Source organism: Mastigoproctus giganteus, chromosome 8 (assembly GCF_048544385.1).
Source record: "Mastigoproctus giganteus isolate SK-2022 chromosome 8, ASM4854438v1, whole genome shotgun sequence".
NCBI lineage: Eukaryota > Metazoa > Arthropoda > Arachnida > Uropygi > Thelyphonidae > Mastigoproctus > Mastigoproctus giganteus.
The window spans coordinates 65,143,808-65,167,186 of record NC_143582.1 but is presented as its reverse complement, the minus strand read 5'-3'; the positions used below and the strand labels follow the sequence as shown (position 1 = coordinate 65,167,186).

Genomic DNA, 23,379 nt, shown 5'->3' with positions numbered 1-23,379 from the left:
CGAGCATTGACCACCACCCCCAAAATGTGCCTTTGCTCCTAGGTGGTGTATGCGGGCCTTGTGCTTCTTCTCCAAATTTTCGTTGATTATGTGATAAACGGTTGACTGGGAGGTTCCCACACGTGACACTATAGCTCTTTGGGTTTTCACCGACGAGCAACTGCACTTTTTGTACTACCTCCCTCGTTCGACTTGGAGCAGGTTGCAGTTTCTTCGGTGTTTTCCGCCCATTTGCAGCAGCTTTGCAGAATTTTCCTTTGCCACATTCAAAACCTTATAGATACCAAAGTTCGATACAGTAAAAATTTTTTCGACTTGCATCTATTAATAATTTTCACATAACTGTACCCTTCTTCGGAAAGTGTGGTTATGTAGCCTTCCAAACGTGGGTCCAATTTCCGAGGCATGTCGACATTAAAACAACTTCTACAACCGATGCACCTGTTGATAAGGTTTAGGACTGAGCCTGCACGAAAAAAAATTTACATTGCTGCCGTACGTCACAAGCAGAATTAATGTTAAAATCGTTATCAAAAGGCTGAATCAACCCTCTGTAGTGTATTCTGAATTGATAAAATGTGTAGTTCTAGTTGTAGTCAAAGAGGAAACATTCTAATTTGTTTGAACTTTTAGTGATTTATTAATTTATTTTCTCCTTTTTGTGTATATTTAGGATCTAGAATCAGGAGGAAGACAAAGAGAAAGTTAAAATAGAATAACCTTATAGCCTAGTCTTTGCCAACAGTCCAGAGTCACATATTGGCCTTTATTATATTCATACTGTAAAATAAGTCTGGCCATTAATGCCTTTGGAATAACTGCATCCTGCCAATGATTCCAGCTGTACATATGTAACACAGAGAAAGCCGGTGGTCTTCATTTTGAATGACTGTGTTGTAATTTGAATAGAATTATGGACCATTAGTTGTTTTCTTGGCTGAGAGTTTTGCATTGACTTAATGTGCTATTAACTGCACGGCTAAGAAGATTAATTCTACAACAAGCAAATATTCACAAATGGCCACAAAGACAGGGATTTATTGTCCAGTGTGCTTATGTCACCCAAACCTTCCAAGGCCACATTATTTTTATTCCATCATCTACAATTGCTTATAATGTAATTATTATTTTTGCAAGCGTATTCAGAAATTAATTTAAATGTACAAATGTGTGAAAAGTTATTAGATTGTAGAAAAGGATGTAAAAGTTCAATACTAAGAAACTATTTAAGGATGTAAATAGGTAATCAGATTACACTGATAGCAAAATTTACCTTATAGCAAGATCCATTATTTGTTGTGAATAGCATTTTAAAGAAATAAATTTATAGGTATTCTTAACAAATTGTACTTTCCATTTTGAGGATTTAAATAATTTTTAATATATAATGCCTGCTTGTTAATTTTTAAAAACTATGTTTACATTTTCACTTGACAATATTTATGAGAAAATTCAGATCCATTTATTGTTTTGTGATGTTTGCACATACCTTAAAAGTGCTCGCTCTCTCTCTCTCTCTCATTTTTACCAGTTTAAAGCAGATTCCTAAATCAAAATAATGTAATTACTGTTACTGCAGTAAGTATTATATCAAGCATATAAGTAGCTATAAATGTATATTTTTTAAACGTAGCTATAACAGTGCTGAAATCTTCACTTGATTATTTTTCATTGTTGATATTCAGTAGTACGTTTATTGCAATAACAGAAGTTTCAGTATAAAACGTTTCCAGTAAACCACCATTAAATGGGAATTTTGTATTAGAATATATCAGGTATTCAAGAAGTTTTGCAGAACAAACATTTTTATATTTCCTTTTATATGGCTGGATGTTTTTAAACACATTTTGTAAGTTATATTTTTTCAGTGCAAACATTAAAATAAAACTACAAAATAAGAGCATTACTGATGCAATGTTCTTATTTAAATGACAGATATTTTTATATACTAAAATTATTATTATTTTTTTTTTGAATGATGTTTGAACTTTAGCTGTAAGGTCTGTTTAAAATATAAACAATTAATTGTCAGTAAACTTCTTCCCTGCTAGACATACATACATTCCCAAGATTATTAACTGCCAGCAATATAATAGGTGCACACATTAGTGCAGTGCAATTGTGGTAATCTGAACTAATTAATGCGAGGTGGGGGGGGGACACGGTATGTGAATTACGTAGATGTCCAAGATTAGCAGCCTTATGATATGAAAAGACATTTTTTGTACACAACTGTCAATTTATATATGTTTATTTTATGTATATTTATTATTCAGAATATATTACACAGCATACTCATTTTTTATTAATAAACCACAGATTTTTATCTGTTTAACTCTGCTAAGTCTCTTTAAGGTTTTCAAAGTTCATTAAAGCAGGATAAACTGTACAGTCTGACATGAAGTTCACTAAACAGTACAGACAGGCTACTAGGACAGCTCTTGATATCAATAATATGAAGGAATTTTGGCAGCAGTGGCAAGGGAGATAGTGATATTCCTCTTATGTAAGTGCAGTGGTTACACTGCGTCATGAGTACTGCATGCAAGTTTGGAAGTCTCATTTTAGGAAGGATGTGGATCTATTGGAAAAGCTGCAAAGAACGGCAACAAGATTAGTCAGGTACTAAATTGGGCTTGGCACACCTGGGGTCCTGAGCTGGATATCACCATTCTTCTCTTTCTTGGTAATTCCTTTCTAATTTTCTCTTCTCTCTCTCTAAGGGTAACTTGGGAATTTTTTTTGGCTGGTGCAGCATAAGCCTCAGGCTTCCTTGCACCATATGGCTAATAATAATAATAATTCTGTAAGGTATAAACATATTGAATAAACTAAGTGCTGATGGCATCTACTTTTTCCTCAGATGTCCATGCAAGGAGACAAATTTAAATTGGAAAAGGATGGGTTATAAGATGTGGGAAAATTTCATTTTTCTTTTCGTTATCTTGTAAGATGCTATTTTGCCATTGGCTTAAATTCAAAATCATATAGTTTACAATATTTTCTGACAAAAACAGTTCTTTTGCTTTCCTCAATTTCACTGCTGTTTCTAAATCTTTTAAAATAAAATCATCTGATTTCAGTCATAAATTTTTCATTGAGGTTTCAAGTGTCAATCACATATAGATGGCATATGTTCTAGGTATCTCCAGATTTCTGCAACAACAGTATAAATCAAAGTGCTCTAACTATGGTGTGTGATAAGTTTTTATATGGCCTGCAATAGAATTTTGAAAATTACCACTAGTCATATCACAGATTCAAAAATATGGCAATGCAGTTTTGCATATAAATTAGCTGCAAAGTTGACATGTGTAAAATTTTGATATACACACATTATACAGTTACAAGTGCTGCAAAATCATTTCTAGAAGTTTAAATAGTAAATGTTCTTTGATTTAATTCATAATTAAATATTAATTTAGTATGTATTTTCTTATAAAGCTTAAATGTTTAATAAGAAAATACTAGAAAATATTAATGTTTATATATATATATAATTTTTTTCAATTAAAACAATTATGTAAACAAGAATCTGCTTTTTATTACCACAACTGCACTGTATTTAAACTTTTGTGGAAGCAATCTCTGGCTCCTGCAAATACCCACATTTGTAAACTGTAAATTTCATGCAGAATTCATAACATTTACATTGCCTATCTGGAGTTACTTCTAGACTTTAGAGACATTCTGTTTATTATAAATTATTTTAAAAAATTGTTAAAATAGTTTTGCCTAGGATATTATAGATAAAATTAACAGATTAAAAAAAAAGATTAAAATGGTTTTGCCCAGTATTTTACAGAATTTGGAATGATTCTATAAAGCTCTTCTAGTCCTGCTTTTTAATTTTGTGTTTTTAACCAGAGGAAGGTAATATTCAAAAGAATGTAGCCAAATGTCTCTTTTAAAAAATCATTGGCTTATATGACATGCTAGCTTTAAATATTAAAAGCATTTTGTAAGTTAGACCTCAGAAATGTACTTTACCTCCCTCACCATCTAAATTCTTTTTATTGCAGTTTTCACTATGAACTAAATGTAAGATTACTTAATTATTAAGCTATTAGCAGTATCATTTGGTGGGTTAATGGACTTGCTGATACTTTAATAAGCATTCCTGAATGAACATAGGAAGTTGTTTTGAATAATTCCAAGGATTTAATAACTATGCTTATTTGTATTATCTGTCAAAGCACAGGGCTGATGCTCATGCACTGCCAACTATTCAGTTTTAATACTCTATATTTCTTCATTAATTCAATTGTCAAAATAATTGCAGCGATTGTTGAATGTGTTACTAGTGGTTCAATAAATAAAAATTGTAGATATGTAAATAAAGCTTGATTTTTACCTTGGTGATGAAAGTGAGACTGGTTTTAAACTACTTGAGGAAGTGAGGAATGCAGTTAGCATGTGTTATAAAATACAAAATTTGATTGAAATGGTTGTTAATTTTATATTAACACTAGGAGAAAAAGAGTGTTTTGGTCTGAAAGCATTTGGAACATAGTAAAAATATCTTATTGCCTTTTATATAAAAGTATGTGGTTCCTGAGGAGTATGTCTACATTTTTCAAAATTCATTTAAAACTCTCCAGTAAGTGCTGCCATCTCTTATTTGTGTTTCTAAGTAATTACAGTTGACACAAAAGTTGAGTGTATCACAAAAATAATTTTAAAATCAGAAAGGAGTTTGTGCCTGTCGGCTAATGTTATCTGATTTTTGATTTATAAAAGCATGGAAGTTGATGAAATTGAATATTGATATACAAATAGATGTAGGAGACAGCATTGCATCAAAAAGGAGGCGATGAGATTTTCCCGAATTTATTTTTTTTAAATTCAGATTTTCTTGTTGAAATAATTTCCTACTTTAATATTGGGCACTCAACCCAAAATAAGAACAAATTAATATTTAAAAGCATTCATGTAGAAATTTTTAATTTTTATGCATTTTAAAAATTTTAATGGGGGGACCTCGCTGCTCAGGGCCCACATATTACAACTAATGGAAAGGATTAAAAAAGCTATTCTGTGTCATCTCAACCAAAGTAGTTAGGGCATCACCATTTGGCACATTTCATGAAATGAAATGTGCATAAAAAAAATTAGATAAAAAGGAATTTTAAAAAATAGAGAAAATTAAATAAAAGAATTGTGCATAAAAAGCAAATTAGCAGCATCCCTATTAGTTTTTTGAAAATAATGCTTTTTGTTATTATTGTTTTGGGAATGACATCTATTTCTGTGAAGATAACGTTACACTAAAAAAGGCAAGTTAAGCAAGTGGTATGGTTTCAGTATTAATATACACACAAAAATAATATATATTTTCTTTCAATCATGCATAATTACATACATGTAATATCTAGTTTGGATATGGTGTTCATGGTGCAAGGTTATGAGAAACTTCATGACTCATTTCCCCTCAATCACTAGAATTGGGTGATATATTCATTGTTGCAATTTGCAGGCATATAAAACTAATATAATCCTGGTGCTGACAGTAGTTGCCACACCTGCTTTTCACATTATTTTGGGTATTATGACATTTTTCATTTGTAATATAAAAAAGCAGATTTTATTGATGTCTTTCACGTGAATTATTTTTTTATGAGACCTCGAAACTATAGGTATTACAACCTATAGTACTTAGTATCATGTACAGGTTGAAGACTAAGGAGATACTTGTTGACATTAGACCTGAATTTCTGTAGATAGTAATTTTTGGGAAATAGTGGGAAGGAAGGTTGTTTCACAAAACAGAAGTAGAAGAAGAAAAGTTTGTTCTCTGAGTTTGAAGTTGAATAGTGAATGAATGCTGACTAGGTGCAGTTCATGTTTGGAAAGAAGTGGGGAAATTACAGATGCCAGTTCAGAATAACATAATCAGACTGGGCCTCTTAAGAATAGAACCTAGAAGCTTGAGAGAGGTTTTAAGAGCACCACTCCAGATGTGAAAACAACATTCTGTGGTTGGAGGATTTGAGATTGATAAAGAGTTGTTTAGAAGAAAAGTAATGCTAAGAGTAAAAGTGAAAACCCAGGTTTTTTTGTTTTTTTTTTCCCCCATGTGGAAAAAGGAATTTTTGTGATATGCTTATGCCAAGAGAGAGAGATCAGAAATCAAGGTAATCCCCAACTTTTAAATCTGGGTGCCACTGAAGGTGAGCATAGGTATTTTGAGCAATTTTTTTTTTTTTATTATTATTTTTTTATTTCTCTAAAGGAAGTGCTATGGCTGACTTCAGTGTTATAAAGAAATGCATGACTTATCTGATAAAATAAACTGGAAAATATTTTTAGCATTTTGTATTAATCTCTTCCACAACTAAAATTCTCATTTTATGCATAGGTGTCTGCATATGTGGTATAACCACAAAGTTAAAAGCTTCTAATGCAGTCACACATATTTTGAATCTTTTTGTTTTTTTGTAAAATCCTAGTTAATAATTGTAAAGGTAGATTTTTACACCTACCTTAACTTTAAAAAAAAAAAGTTTATGGCAAGGCAGTGTATGAATTCTGCAAGGACTTTTTTCTTGTCAGTACACTAAACAAATATATTGAGGTAAACTCCTCTTATTAATTTACTAAAACTAAACAAATATTTAATAATAAATGGAATATTTAAAAAACTAATGGACCTGTTGGCCTATATTGTGCCATAAATCAAACTAGTCTCTTCTATAAATTTAGTTTGCTTTTGCAGAATTTGCCACTGCCTTTTTGAACATTAGACAAATCCATGCAATGACGAAACGATCCACAGATTGAGCCGACAATGCAGTGATTCCCTGACTATTTTTGGCCTTTTGGTTCTCTGTCGAGATGGGGCATAATGGTCAGTCTATTTTATTATTATTTTTAGTTCATTTGGACCCATATTGTTGGTAGTTTATGTCTCTATTTTTTGTGATATTTCACAAAATTCAGACCTTGGTACACCATTAAGTTCTAATTAATTTGCTTTCAAATTCTAAATTATATTAGGGGCATCCCTTCCACAGTTCCCTCTTCTTGACTACTTTCCCCTCACTTTTTTTTTTTTTTTTTTTTTGTATTGTTTCACCGGTTTAGTTTATCACTGGCATACATTATATTTTAGTTTTTTTTAGTTTATTTCACACATTTAGTGGAATGTGCCTATTTGCTGCCACTGATATTTGCATTACTAATTTTATATTTATTTTCCTTAATTTTTTTAATTTTAATTTTAAACTTTAGATTATATATAAAGTATATATTAAGATATAGGATTTTATTGACACTTCATATGCTAGCATAATATTGACAATAAATTGTATTGGTGCATTTCAGGATTCTTTCCAAATCTATGGATGTTTTAGCATAGCTTCATTTAGGCATCCAGTATTATTATCAGAAAATTATAAGACCTAAGTAGGCTGTAAGTTAAAGGGGGGGGGGGAACTAAAGGGATAAATTAGAGGATTAATTATAGAAGCTAGACTTGTATAATTTTTCATAAGATACCAAATTCTTTTTAAGCCAGCAGACCTTAACCAAACCAAATAATTATTTGAAGTAGGGAACATTAATTACATATTGAATTTAACTTTTTAAATGGGTACACTTTTTTTATACATTAAAGGGAAACTTACATATTACAAACTGAGTTAAATGCATATCATAAGGTAAGAAAAACCAGTACATATATAAATACTAATTACATAATAAATTTAAATGGATACACTATTCTTATACTTGAAGTAGAAACTTATACAAATTAGAATAGATGCAAAACAAAAGGGGAAAGCAGGGCATACCTTGTAAGAGTAGGCTTCTCACAGGACAGCACTGCTAGGCAGAATACTGGCTACCAGTGGGGGATGGTTTACCCTCAGACCAATGCCTAAAGGCATTGGTCTAGGTTTAAATAGAGGGGGATCCCTAAAGCAATGGAGAAGCTGACAGTAATATTGGATGTTTTAGCATAGCTTCATTTAGGCATCCAGTATTACTATCAGAAATACAGCTCCTCTGTTAGTTTATGATTAAGTTCTCTATTTAACCGTGGACCTTTAGCATTAGTTTAATAAAACATCCTTCCAATATTGGGGGGTATTTTGAATCTTTAGTAATGGTTTCTTGTGAGTGATGTTTTTACTATTTTCCCCCTTTGTTATGAATTATCCTAAATTTGTTTTTTTTTGTAAGTTGCTAACCAATTTTTAAGAATAGTGTATCCATTTATTTTTATGCAATTCTTTTCTTTCTTCTTAGGCTTGGTTTCTTACCTTATTTATGCATTTAACACAAATTATAATCTGTAAGTTGCCACTTAATGTGTTTAAAAATATGTATCCATATAAAATCACTATGTAATTAGTATTCCTTGTTAACTGTTTTGTTAGTCTATTGTCATTCAAAATTTTTGTGCTTTATGCAAAATTAGAACTTTATTGCGTATATTGTAATTTACCTTTTAGTAAATTTTTTTTCTTTCTTAACTTAAAGCCCAAATTAAGTATGATGACAGGATTCGGAAAGAATTTTGAAATGACACCAGATAATAATTTAATCAATATTATTCTTGTAGGAATTAATATAACTATTTTGTTTTTTAAATGTGATGCGTGATGTGTTTACACACACACACACTTTTTTTATCTTCATTTTAATTACAACTAGCTTAGTATAAAAATCAACACAACTGTTTTACATCATTTGAAATATATAAGGCACATGGGGATCTATGCAGTTATATTAAAGGAGGTGTAAGCACTCTTCAAGGAAGAACTGGACAAACTTTTGGAGCGAATGGATGGGTGAAATGGGGAGTTTTTTTTTTTTTTTTTTGGCTGATATAAGCTTGCTTTCTTGCTTAAAATGCTAATGTCCACATTTTGTCTGTAACATTTGCAAATTCAGTAACGATTTCAAAACTATATATATATTATACTTTGCATAAAAATTAATTCATTTCTGAAGGAAAAGGATTTCTTTATCTTTAGATGGTTTATTATAAAATGAGAGAAATAAAGTTTCAGCAAATCTGAGAACAAATTCTATCTGAAATATGAATTTGATTAACAGCTTTGTAACCTAATCCAACCCTTTAACAAGTAAGTTTAGTCAGGTTATAATTGGATTGGGTTGCGGAGTTTATCAAATTTTGTAAAAGTAAAAAATCTTTTTAATAGTTGAACATTTAAATAGTTTTTGACTAGATAGCCAGCCAACAATTATGATATTATTGTTGTTAAAAATCAAACTAGAATTAAAAAATAACATCATTGTTTTCTTTTTTTAAGTATTAATGTCCTCTACATGTATTTATTATTTAATTTGATTTCTTCACCTTCTGGATCTGAATTCCAGAGAATTTCTTCAAATAAGAAAATTAATTAAATAACCACTCCTAAACCATGTGTAATAGTGGTGGAACTCCCAGCACATTACATATTATAACTATTGTTGTTACCGTAACAAAAAGTAAATTTAAAAATAAAACTAAATTTCATCAATCTTTTAGGTTATGGCATCACACTAGCCTCACAAAGGGCTAAGGACACTTCTTCCTTGTTTAATTAATTTGGTTTGCAATTAGTTTTTTTTTTTTTTTTTACGGCAACAGGTTACTTAATATGTAATATGCAGGAGTTCCAGCACTATTACATTGTTCACTTTCATTAATCAGAACTGGGCATCTGTTTTCTGAAGTAACCTTCCTTCACATGTATTTTGCAAAATTACAATCTAATGTCAAGTGTCTTCTGTTTTTGCCACTTTCAAGCTGTATGTGTCACTAAGTACTGTAGGTTCAATACTTTCATGTTTTGGGGTTTTCATTGGGGAGACAATAAAACTGTGGCATTATTAGTTGGAAATGCAGATAAGAGATGGCAGTAGGCAGGGCCATGCCAAGCCATTTGAGTACCTGAGGCAAGAATGAAAAACTGCACCCTCCTCTAAAATATTAAAAAAAAAATTTTTAATTAAAAAAGTATGACTTATTTAAAATACATTTCTGGTATACGTTTTAATAAAAATAAATAAAAACTGTTTAAAGTGATTTTTATTCTCATAAGCAGTATTTATTATAAATATATAACAGATTTATTTATGTGTGATTCATTTCAAAAATAGCAGCGCCGCAGTTAGTGCTGGCATGCAGGACTTGGTATCTGTACAATGGCACGACAAAGATTTTTGTCTTGCAAAAGCAAGATGATAAATATATTGGAATAATCAAGACAAAATCAAAAATGTTGGCAATTATTTAATCTTTTTTTTGCCACTCCTTTCAGCTTTTAACCTGAGGTAAGAGCCTCGCTTGTCTCAGCTCTGGCAGTAGGTACCAGACAAATTTCAAGGTAGTTTATAGAGACATGTTATTTGAAATGATCTTGAAAAACATATATCTATGTATGTGAGCCTAGCAACCACATGTGAAAAACACAGGACTACATATTCTTGTGAAAAGTTTAAATGGGTTACAATTTTAACTTACCTATGATTACATATTATGATTTTATGTGAGAAATTGTTTTTCCCATTCAGACCAATGAATTTTTATTACTGTTACTGTATTATCTCTGTAGATAAGAGTTTGATAATTATTTCCTCACTTCATATTACAAGTAGAGGTCTCATGTATATAATATAACTAGGTGACTGTGTTTTGTTAGAAAAAATTAATTTAAAAACCATGTATGAAAAAAAAATATATATATATTTTCTGATTTTGATTATTGAAAATGGGAATAATGTTGCTCAGTTCCTATTAGAGTGTAATTATGTAATGCAAAATTTAAAGGGTACTGCTTATATTTTCCCAAACATTTGGTGGGATTAAAAAAAAAAAATCATAAATATCCAACTAAAAAGTGAAAGCTTTAAAGTTTAGTATTTAAAAAAAAATCATTAAGTAACAGAATGATTGTTCTAGTTGAAGTACTTATTTTGCATATTCTTAAAGCATTACTTTTAAAATAATAAAAAAAAAAAACTATCTCCGTATGAATACTTGGTATAATTCTACTACTTTTGTCTGAAATGGTTTCTAATAATTGAGAGTTTGGTACTTAATCCAGTCCAGTGATGGAATTTTCATGTTTTGACAAAAATAAAAGTTGAATAAGAATATGAAAAGCTTAAAATTTACCCCACATACATACTGTACAAAGCTTTGATTTAAAATCTAGTCTGTTTGCTGCTAATAGTTTGATTTCATTATAGTTCATATAGAAAAACAGTGTACTGGATTTGCACTCCTGGTGTTTGCCTGAATATCTTTATTGCTTATAATTGTAAAATGTGCAGGAAGAGTGCCTTTTCGCACAGTACCCTCTTGATGTCTTCCTTAAACTTTTTGTACTTAACAATTTACCTCTTGTACAGTATAGTCAATATCTCTTCAAATGACCAAAGTTGTGTAGATTGCTATGTTAATTTATAATTCAAAGTTACTAAACAGTGCATCAGTTGTTATTCTGAAATGATTCAGGAGCTACAATGCATGACAGAATAAAAATAGTTTGCGACAAAAATGTCAGTATTTTTTTTGTTTGCCCTTTTCCACATCATATTGTTAATTCAATACTTTATACAGAAATTAAAATTTATTTTCATTAACACTTAAAAGCCAAAGGTGAAAATTATTTACCATGCAACTCAAAAGTCAGTTGACAAAAGCAACATTCTGCAACTGCATGCCAATGTGTGCAGTTAAGTGATCTGATTTCTTACTATATGTTGGAAAGAAATGTGCCTCAGACAGCAGGGTACATCAATAAATTCTGAAAATTTTCAGAAAACACTAGAAAACAAATTGATCTGCAAAGAAATCCAAAACATTTGTAAAAAGTTATACTTATTTATACATCACAAAATCTAAAATCATAAAATATGCATTCTATCTATAATGATCTCTGTCTCATAAACGTGGACACCAACCAAAATAAATAATCTTTTGTTATTACATTATTAAGAAAAAGACAGAATTATCACATGATATTTAGACTAACCTCAACACTTTTTTCCATGTGAACATGTTACTGAAACCTTCCAAATGTTGACTATAATTTGTGGTTTGGTCACACACAAGCCTTTTGTGTTATTATTGGATGACTGTTTTCTATAGCAGCATGTTAGAGGCAACAGGAGGAAGCAATGCTCAAGATCTGGTTATCAGCAGTGATGAAAAATTAATAAACAGTTTCAACATTTTATATAGGACAACCAGGGATGAGGTGGTGCACTTCTTCCTTGGGCAAATTTTAATTACAGGTTTTTTTTTTTTTTCAAGCAGTAAGAATCTGCAGATAAAAGACCACTGAGTGTCACAGAAGCTATTATGCTTCTCATACCAGCTGAGAAATACTGTTCAAAGCTTAGGCCTAAATGGATGTCAGATGAACTGAGACTTGTGTCAAAGAGAAATGTGGGGAATATATATAAATTTTAAGATATTGCCTCTTCTTTAAAACAGACTTGTCAAAAGCTTCCACTGTTCTACCAGTCCAGTTGCATATGTGACCAAAAGACAGCCAGTGTGTGCACACATACTTCAAACTCATTTTTATCTCAGTGGGATATAACATGCATCAGTTGAAATAGTTTAACTCTTATCTTTCCTTTTAGCATTTGTTTCTAGACTAGTAAATTTCTACCAAGTATTCACCTACTTGCACATGAAGGCATGCAGTTCCCTTTTCAGCACAGAAAGTATGAAAAGACAGCCTGTGCTGAATCTAATCTTTAAATAACCTTGATACCCCAGTTTGGAAGCCCACCATAACAGCCCACCTTATCAACATTTAAAGTTCCAAACAGGTTTTTGAAGGAATCCCATATGCTTTCAGGTTGTTCAGAAGATGTCCAATGTACTCTGTAGTCATCTTCCACTTCCTTTGCCAAGACCATTGCTTTTTATTATTATTATTACGAAACGTTGCCACAATAGGATATAACTTCGAATCACTTTGATCGCTGCCATCTGTAGCAATTTAAAATGGGCAATTTTCTAGAGCCATCACTACCTCTTCTTTCCCTATCCATGCAATTTCGATAACAAGGTCTGTTATTTTTGTTCTTCCACAATTTTTTTTTTATGTAAACCCCAAACACGAGAGGTATTAGAACCTACAGTACTTAGTACTGTGCTTGGATTGGAGGTTGAGAAGACAAAAGAAGATATTTGTTGAAATTGGACTTGAACTTCTGTAGACTGTAATTTTCAGGAAATACGTATGAAGGAAAGTTGTTCCAGAAAAAACGAGGAAGATGAAAAGTTGGTTCTGTGAGTTTGAAGTTGGACAGTAAATGGTTGTTGGCGGCACGTGTTCGGACTGTTTTGAAAGAGAGAGCGGGAATTATAGAAGCCAATTCAGAAGAACAGTGCCCATGGAAGTATCTGTAGAAGAGGCATGCAGCAGAAACAGTACATCTATGAGACAGCAAGTGGACTCTGTTAGAGATGAATCATTAATTAACCTAACTGCCCTCTTCTGAATGGAATCAAGAAGCTTGAGAGAGGTTTTGGGGACACCACAGCAGATGTGGGAACAATATTCCATGGCAGGGCAGATTTGCTATTTATACAGAGTGAGCAGCTGTTTGGAAGAAAAGTAATGCCGAGAGCTAAAGAGAAAACCAAGTTTTTTAGATGCAGAGAAAGCAATATTTGTAATGTGCTTGTGCCAAGAGAGATTAGAAGTCAGGGTAATCCCCAAAAGAGATATATCATTTTGTCTAGAAATCGGAGTGTCACTAAAGATAAGCATAGGAGCAGAAGAATCCTTTTTGCGAGATATAAGACAAGACTGAGTTTTAGAAGGATTGAAATCAACTAAGTTGTCTTTGAATTGTCTTTGAATTCTCCAATTGAATTGGAGAATTACCTGAAGATCGGCATTTAAGGAATTGGTAGCAGATTTTCGAGAAGTTGAAGCTAGCTGATTGGACAAGGTTTCTCAAAATGGAAAGTGGAATGCAATGTGCTATCATTGGCAAAACTATGGATAGGATTTCCAGTCAATGGAAGAAGGTCATTAATATACAAGAGGAAAAGAGTGGGGGAAAGAACTGAACCTTTGGGGGACACCGGCATTAGTGGAGAAGTTAGAAGACAGAGAGTCATCTACCATCACCCTCAGTGAGCGATCAGAAAGAAAACTGGATAACCAATTACTAAAAACATTTGGCAAACCATAAGATGGAAGCTTGTTTAGAAGACCTTTATGCCAAACACGATCAAAAGCCTTTGAGATGTCAAGAGCAACTACTTGTGTTTCACCGAACCTTTCCATTGAATTAGTCCATAAATGAGTAACATAAGCCAGAATATCAACAGTGGATTGACACTGACGGAATCCATACTGGCGATCGTTGATCAGACGGAAGGTTTCTAGGTAGTTTAAGAGTTGGCGGTTAATTGATTTCTCGATTACTTTAGAAAGAGTAGAAGTAATTGCAATGGGACAATAACTGGATGGAAGGAATTTGTCACCCTTTTTAAGAACTGGCTGGATATGAGCAAATTTCCAAGCAGAAGGAAAAACACCTTTGGAATAAGAAAGTGAAAAAAGGCGGCAAAGAACAGGAGTAAGTTCAGGAGCACAGGTTTTGAGAACAAGTGGAGAAATACCATTGGGACCTGGAGCTTTCTTAGCATCAAGATTCGTCAAAATCCTTCTGACATCTTTTTGACGGAAGACCACAGGAGGCATTGAATGAAGTGTGTTGAGAATGGTGGGAGGTGTTTTACCAAGATCATTAATACATGAGTTGGAAAAAAAATGGGATGCTAGCAGGTCACCTTTATCCTTGGCTGAAGTGACAACAGAACCATCTAGTTTGGACAGAGATGGGCAAAAGTTGCGGCCAATAGCTTTGGCAAGAGACCAGAATGCTCGGCTACCATTAGAGCAAGAAGCAAGTTTTCTACTCTTAGCCTGTTCAAACTCTAGTTTGGACTGATTAATAACTGCTTTACAATTGTTGCGAGTTTTGGTGTAGGCAGAAAATGAAACTGAAGAATTAGAAACAAGCCAATTACGATATGCAACATTCTTCTCTTGAACAGCCTTAGCACATTTATTGGAAAACCAAGGTTTAGATAAAGGACGAGATTTTAAAGTGGAGTGTGGGATAAAGGATTCCATTCCTGCAAGAATAATTTCACTGAAACGATCTGAGCAAACGTTGACATCAGAAGTTTTGAAACAGTAATCCGACCAAGGAAAAAAAGAAAAGTCTCGCAGGTCATCCCATTTTGCATTCTTGTAATGCCAAACAACACGAGGTTGGGAATAGCCATAAGATTCCATTGGAGAAGAGACATATATATATATATATATATATATATATTTTTTTTTTTTGCTATTTTGCAATTGGGAAACATTTCTTAACAATGTGCCAGCACAGTCAGTACATCTCAGAGGAAAATTATGTTCTATTATAAAAGACAAATAAACATTCAAAATGTATGACATCCTCACAATGAAATGCAACATCTATTTTTGCAATTCTTGCTATGTACTGCATGCTGCTGCTATTCTTATTTATTTGCAATGTCTGATTACATCACATTTCCTGTTGCTTGAAATAAAAAAAAATAAATAATAAATAATAATTGCATCCACATATGTAGTAGATGTTATTTAAATGATATCTACATCTGTGATTTTTCATATTACCTTTTCCAGATTTTGCAATACGTCAAAAATCTTGCATACGTGTCTCCTGTCATATTTCTTTGGCATCGTACTGAAAGGCATTAATTAGGTTCACATTACACAAATATGTTGCACATAACAGAGAAAAATGCTATTTTCCCTCTTTTTTATTTTTCAATGTAGCCCACCACAGCACACCTGATTCATTTACAAAAGTAAGCAGAAATTAATTTAAAAAATTTAAAAAATCGAATTTTAAGTTATTTTCTTGTAAAAAGAAAAAGATAGAGATAAAACTGAGTTTTTCAAAAAAAAGGGGGGGGGGGAAGAACCAATGCTATTGACTATATTACAATGTAAGACTCAGAAGGGAAAAACTGAGAAAATAAGTTGGTTGGTTGTTTTAGGATTTTATGGTGCATTAACGTGTAAGGCTATAATGTGCCGTAAAATAAGTGGATTCTCTGTCGTAAATATGAAGAGTTAGCAACTATGAAGTGGACAGGAAAAGAACCTATACAAGGAGTTTTGTTTTGGATTCCTGGCTCCTATTATGAAGATGGCTCAAGGAACACTTGAGCTTGTATTTATTTGGAACAATACAGATTCCAGTTGCATATTCTGAAAATGAGGGTGAATCATTTCAATCTGTTCCCAGATTTGGGTGTAGGGAGAGTTGCAATACAGACCATATAAGATGGTTCTTGACCTGGTAAAAGGAAATAAAGCTTTAAGATTAGTTCACTTAACCTGCCAGAATCAGCACTGGAAGAAGTCCTGTTACAGGAGAACTATGGATGACAAGATACAATGTTTTAGAAGGCATATTTTGGCAAAATAAACTTCATCTGTGCCAAGCACATGTCGTAGATGGTTTTATGTGAAACGTCCTTGGGGGCACCTACAATGGATTTATGCTAACTAAAGTAAGATATGTATAGTTGCGAATGCAACGTAGCGAAATGTCTGGAAAACAGCGTCGATTAACCTGTTTTCCAGACATTTAGCCAATAGTTGCAACCGTTGTCTTTATTTTCTTAGGTTTTTTCATTCTTGCTCGATACTCTCAAGAATGCTCTGCACTTGACTTCGGCATTGTTGAACACTCTAATTTTATTTTCGAAAATTACTGATGTGAAAACATCTATAGCCCCTAACAATGGAATGTAACGAAAATGCAAGAGCAGTCATATGACAAATGTGTATTGTTGCAATCATACTTCCTGCAGTAGTAACCGTAGGAAGTATGATTGCAATGACATCATACTGTTCAACAAACGACTACAATCAAATGGGTAATTTTTTTTTTTTTTTTTTTTTTTATGAAAACCGCAAACACGAAAGGCATCAAAACCTATAGTACTTAGTACCGTGCATGGGTTGAAGAAGTATGGGGGGAGGGGGATGCCGGAAACTTTGCTCTAGAGACTAAACAAGGGTTTCACCACTTCAAGCCTCCAATAAGCAAAGTGGTGGTATTTCACCGGTTGATGGAAAGTCATCTACCACCTGTAATTAGGCTGTTGGCTAACTTTTTCCAAGCCAAAGATGTTTTCACATAAAATAAAACATTTTGTGCATATAAGGTACACATGCAGTTCTTTTCATTTTATTGTTTTTCTAATGCAGTTCAACGAAATTGAGTTCTAGTTTGGTTCACTAGAACTCGAGATATCGTACTGGTCACGAAAAATGTGTCCCACACTATAATTACACTACTAGTGAGTGCTCAACACAGACTAGTGGTAGGAGTGTGGGAAGTGCCTCTAGCGGAAGCTGCGGATGATGTAATCACTCCCGTGATGTATTTTTCATGACCAATCAGATTTACTCCATTAGGTGCCCCCAATGATGTTTCATGTTACAAATATTTTATTGTATGTATTTTAAACTAATTCACAAATGCCTACTAAACAAGATGTCAGAGTAAAACTTTTGAGATAACCTTACTGTTTGAGGGTTATCCCAAAAGTAATGCAAAAAAAGTGGATTATTTTAAATGCCTTGTGACTTGCTTCCAAATGTCTGGGAAATTTTTGAATGATTTAGCTGTCTGCTGAATTAAGTTATCTGACATGTGTCACGGCTGCACTCAACACTTCGAAAGACAGAATTCTTTGTCCAAAAACAGTTCCTTACTCTTGGGGCATAGATCGTAATCAGGACTCACAGGACTATATGGGAAGTGAGGTAGCACTTCCCATTTGTAATCAGTGAAAAAAAGGTGTACAGACTGTAATATTATATATTGGTGTATATACACCATAGTTAACCCATAAAATTAAACTACGGAGGCATCATTTTAATTATATCTCATATTGTGGCTACCTTCACAATGAGATCATTGGTTTTGCACCACCACCCAGACAGCACCATTTCAAAGCTTGCTGGCCTTTCATTGGCGGGTGGGCAGGTACCCTGCAAAGTTAATTCCACAATATGAGAAATACCAAATGGTGAACAGAATGATACTGTATTTAAAGACTAAATGCACAAGTCACAATTCCATATGGGTTCAAATTAACTATATAATATCTGTGTAGATACACCATAGTTAACCCATAAAATTAAACTGTGTGTAGAGGTATCGCTTTAATTATATCTCATCACTGAATGGTAGAGTAATGCTCTCATAATCAGAGACCACGATGACCATTTTTTTCACCTTTGATTGTTGCCGGTATCATTAGCATGGAAAATGTCGATATTTCGACTGAGTGGATCGTGACTTCAGTTTGCGTTCAAAGTTGCGTGTCTACATCTCATAAGTCATGTGTTCATGCTATTTCTCATGCATTTTAAATACTCCTTACCTTCTTGTTGGTAATGTGTGAATAACTACATTGCAATTCCTTTACGCTTTGGTCACTATTTGATGGACAGCAAATGTGGGACAGACACCAACCTTTTGTTTTTGTAATGCTCAATTAAAATTTGGTGAACAGATGAGTTCAGTATTCCATTTTTTTTTTTTTTTTTTTTTTTTTTTGCTATTTCTTCATAGGTCATACAGTCTATCTTACTCCAAATAGTAATAATAACGACTGCTGATGAATTTAATGATGCCAATTTATAGCTACTTAAATAGTTGGCTATGAACAGAAATGATGCAATTGCACTAATTTGTACACTAGTTAACTCGTAACCTGAGGCTCTAACCCTAAACTATACTGTAATCAGTGTTCTGCATCTCTTTGTGGCACACCTAATTTACCCATGAAACAACACGGCACATCAAAATGTTAATCCCCCAAAAAACATAGTTTACAGCAATATTAATATAAATATGCTATAAGTCACAATAGAATCAATTATTATTGTCCCAACAATCCAACAGAAATTAGCTCATGCAGATATTAACATTTTATGAACTCTACATCGCTACAAAAGCAAAGGAAATCAAAGGCAAAAAAAAAAAAAAAAATTCTATTAGTATTAAACCAAATGACGCATACCTTCATACTTGTGCCTGCTTTGCTGAACACAGACAGCTGATGTGTGGCAGAATCGTTGACAATGCAAGCCTCGCCTCATTTCTTCATAAATGGATCTGAGTCCCTCCCTCTTTGGTGTTTTTTCAGCCATGGTTGAAAAGCCCAGTTCACACAAATATGTAGTCGAAAGTGGTAATAACACAATAATTGTAATTTTGGAGCTGGCCTTTCCTTATTGACAACCAAAATGTGTGGTCAGAAGTATAGTAAACCAAGTCACTTTCAAATAGTGGTGAAAAAAAAAAGCAACTTTTGCGTATGAGCCAATAAAAAATTGAATGTTATATAAATTTAAATAAATTATGTCAATATTTGTTTGAAAAGAGTTATAATTATCTTCTGCCTTTGAATTTCCTAGAATTTCCTAGGAATTTGAAATGTTTATCCTTAAATTTTGGCTTTAAACAAAAAAAAAAAAAAAAAAAAAATGTACTTGGTTCATTTTAACTCGAAAATTTTCCCACTTCCGTAGAATACAAAGTCCTATTACTATTTTTATTATTTAGGATTGAATGAATGAGTAATGTCACTTTTTCTTTTGCCAATGCTGTTTTATTTAAACAGATAATGTATTACTTAAATTAAAATCACAATTTTTTTTTCACACACAAAAAAAAAAAAGATAAAAGAGTACTTTGATTAGTCATACCTATATTCATGCATAATTTGAAACTTGCCTTCAGCAGATCCAGTGTTCCTTTTCACTGACAACTCATTGTAGAAACTATAGCAACAAGGAGGAATATAAGGCAATAACGAATCACACCTGCTTTCTTTGCATGTGTTATGGGCCGTTGGTCTTTGTATAGTCAATTTTAACTCGAGCCAATGAAGACTACCAATTTTCTCATTGTGTACGTCAATTTCTTCGAATGGCATTAAATCGCTTGATGAGTTGTTGTAAAATATTGAGTAGAGATCCTCTTTTAAACTGCAGCCGTTGAAAGTTGAGCCAGTTGAGAGGCTCCTTGCTAATGTTTTTTTTTTCTGTTGATTATGGCCTTTTCTAGAGGCTCTGATGACAAAAATTCATTGCGCTTAAGTTCAAATACTTTAAATGGTGGGTCTTTTTTCTTTGAGTTTTTTATTATATTAATCCAGTCATCAGGGCAGTATATCAATGAATGTTTCTTACTAAACTTTTCTATAACTCCAAAATTTGTGTCATTTGGTAGGTAGGAGTGACCAGAAACCATGAATACTATGTCAATTGTATTGATGGCGACAGAAGGGTTGTTGCACCTTCAGTAAAATAAGTGCAACATTTATATTGCAGTTTTGCCCCCCCACCTCCACAAGCATCACAATAGAGAGTAATGTTGGTGCATTGGCCAGCATTATCTTTTAAATGCTTTGTAATGACAGTCGAGATTTCTTTAGACCCTCTTCCACCTTCTGTCTCATTCCACACATACATTACAGAAGGTCCAGATTTAACTGGTATATTGTATACACCACAATTGTATATGTACAAATTTCCCTTGTAATAAGTGATGGATGTGGTTAGCTTTGGAAATGCAAGAACTTTTTTCGAATCAAAAGTGCAAGCATAATAATTGTCAGAAATCTTGTCGGCCTCTTTCTGTAAGTCAGTTCTGATGTCAGCTTCAGAAAGATGCTGTTTGTCAGTTTGTATTTGTGCCCTAATTCCATGATCTGCTACGATTCAAACGTTATGGAGAGGTAACTGCATGGTTTTAAACAAGCAGGACTTGGATCACTTTCCTGCTAAAGCTCATGCAAGATGGACTTGGCCCACTGTAACAATGAACACTAACAGATGTTCTTCAGCGTTATAAGAAACCACTACTCTCTATCAGCTGGATCCACCGGACTTGTTCCACATTATTGGCTTGAAGGGGCACCTGTAGCCTGACTTGAAGAAAAATTGGACTTGGTTCACTATACTTCTGACCCACTCATTTATAGGTATACAGCTTCAGCAAAGTTCGCGGCACACTGATCTAAATTACTCCACACCATCAGGCATCTCTCATATTGTGGAGTTATACTTCACAACTGGGTTGTTATTGTTGCAACACCAAGGTACCTGCCAACCCACTGATGAGGAGCCAATAAGCTCCAAAACAGTGCCATATAGGTGATGGTATCCATTGAGAATAAGTAACAATAGTCTTCTCCTATGGTAAAGCATTACTTATTCGAGGTAGTGCAATATCATGGCAATTCGTGAAGGTATTTTCACAATATGAGATATACTTAATGATGCCAATTTATAACTACTTAAGTAGTTGGCTATGTACGGAAATGATGAAATTGCACTAACTTGTATGATAGTTAATTCCCTACGTAACCAGAGGCTCTAGCCCTAAATTATACTGTAAGCGGTAATTATTTAATCTTCCATTTGGCACCCCTTTCAGCTTTTAACCTGAGGCAAGAAACTCATTCACCTCACCCTCGGCACGGCTCTGTTCTATTCAATTCAATAAGCAAGACCAAGATGAATGAAGACTAATGTTTATTGTTAAAAAATCATCAGACAACTGATTGAAAAAGAAAAAAGCAATTACATTTTAATTTAAAGTTTTATTTCCTTCATATAACACCATATATTTATTTGAAAACCTGTACAAAATGACAGTGCTTAAGATTTTTTAAACTCATAAAATAATAAATTACCAACTTTTAAAATGTATAAAGATGTAACAACTAACATAAATAAATGACTAGATATTAATTAAATGTAAAAATGCATATACTATAACAAACATAACCAAAAATTTCAGTTCAGAGTTGGCACTCCAAGTCCTAGTTTTACTAGAAGCTTCTTGTAATACTGATATTTAATTACTATATTTCTCCAAAAGGTTTATCACAATTTTTCAGTATAATACATTTTCTTGTTAAGTACAGAAATGATATCAGAAACATCACAAAAGTTATTCCCTGTTTAAAACACATAATGGAGCTAGCCTCATTAAACGTATTAGTATTCAAAATTTCAAATTAGCATATTTGCACACATTTTGAATGTGCATGTACACCAGCAGCATCTTAGTCAAACTGTTTTTAATTTTGCAAATAGCCAGATCAAGTAGAAGATATTTCTGGTACATAATGACACTTCACCAATATACAGTAATCAAACAAAATTTGAGTTTAATGGTCATTTAATTAACAGGGTATTGCAAAATAAATGGCATATACTAATCACTACCAAAATGTTTATTACAGTGTAGAAATATTTGTAATTCATACATTTTTCATGTTAATAAGCTTTTATATTTAAAAATAAGTAACTCATTTTTATTTCACAGCTTACACAGTAAGCAATACTTTTTACTTTTTAAATTTATGGATATGTTCTTAAAGTTGAGCATAATATGCATGAAATGAAATATTGTGCTTAAAATATATAGTAAAAAAAAATGTAATTTTTAAAAATATACTTTCCTAATATGTTATCTATACATTTATAAAGACATTATGTGATAAAGACCACTAAATTCAGTTGACTACATTCATCAAAGTTAAAGTATTACTAATATTAGTTTTGGTTAAATACACAATGCAATACTTTCTGTGTTACACAAAGTGTATTTTTTTTTCTTTGTGAAAAAAAAAAAAAAAAAATTCTCCAATTCTTAATAATAATAATTTGTTTGAACAGGTTATCTTTGATCCAAATAACTAAAATAAAAAGTATTTCACTAGTGTAATTTTTAAGTATCTGTTTATTCTTAATAGTGTCTAGGTACCATAAAATTTGCAATTTTTTTCCCTTCACTACAGTCCATACAGTGACTACAAATAAGATGGTTTATTAATTAATTATCTTACTATATTTGCTCAGGTTTAATTTACAAATCTAAACAATATTTGTCACATACCTCCAGATTAAACTTATTTATAAACAGAGCCAATATAGAGGGTAAACTCACTTTATTGTTATATTGCTGCTGCATTGTAACAAATGCACATTAAGAAATCCACAAAAAGATTACAACTACATATGTTTGACCAGAGTACTCTGGACCCAGATGTCATTGTTACCTAATTGGCTAGGTTTAAAATATGATTAAGTACAGTAAAATATGATTTAAAATATGATTAAGATAGGATTAGTTTTTGGATTGCCTCAGGACTTCTCTGGGATCTCTTTAGACTATTTACTTTAGATTATAAGTTCAGAAAATCAGTAGTAAGTTCATTAAATAGAATGCAGATATTTTTGGGGCATCAGCATCTATGACCATAAACGACAAGTAAATGGCCTA

At 32.5% G+C, this 23,379-nt stretch overlaps 1 protein-coding gene across 1 annotated transcript in view; it reads left to right on the top strand.

Moving 5' to 3' along the window:
• The window catches only part of LOC150081582 (protein spitz-like), a 104,760-nt gene extending 103,653 nt beyond the window's left edge, over positions 1-1,107 (top strand). Inside the window, exon 7 of the mRNA XM_090379439.1 lies at positions 674-1,107. Within this exon, the coding sequence (XP_090235565.1) occupies positions 674-709 (36 nt within the window). The 3' untranslated portion in view covers positions 710-1,107. The remainder of the gene's footprint in view (positions 1-673) is intronic.
• The last annotated feature ends 22,272 nt before the right edge of the window (positions 1,108-23,379 follow it).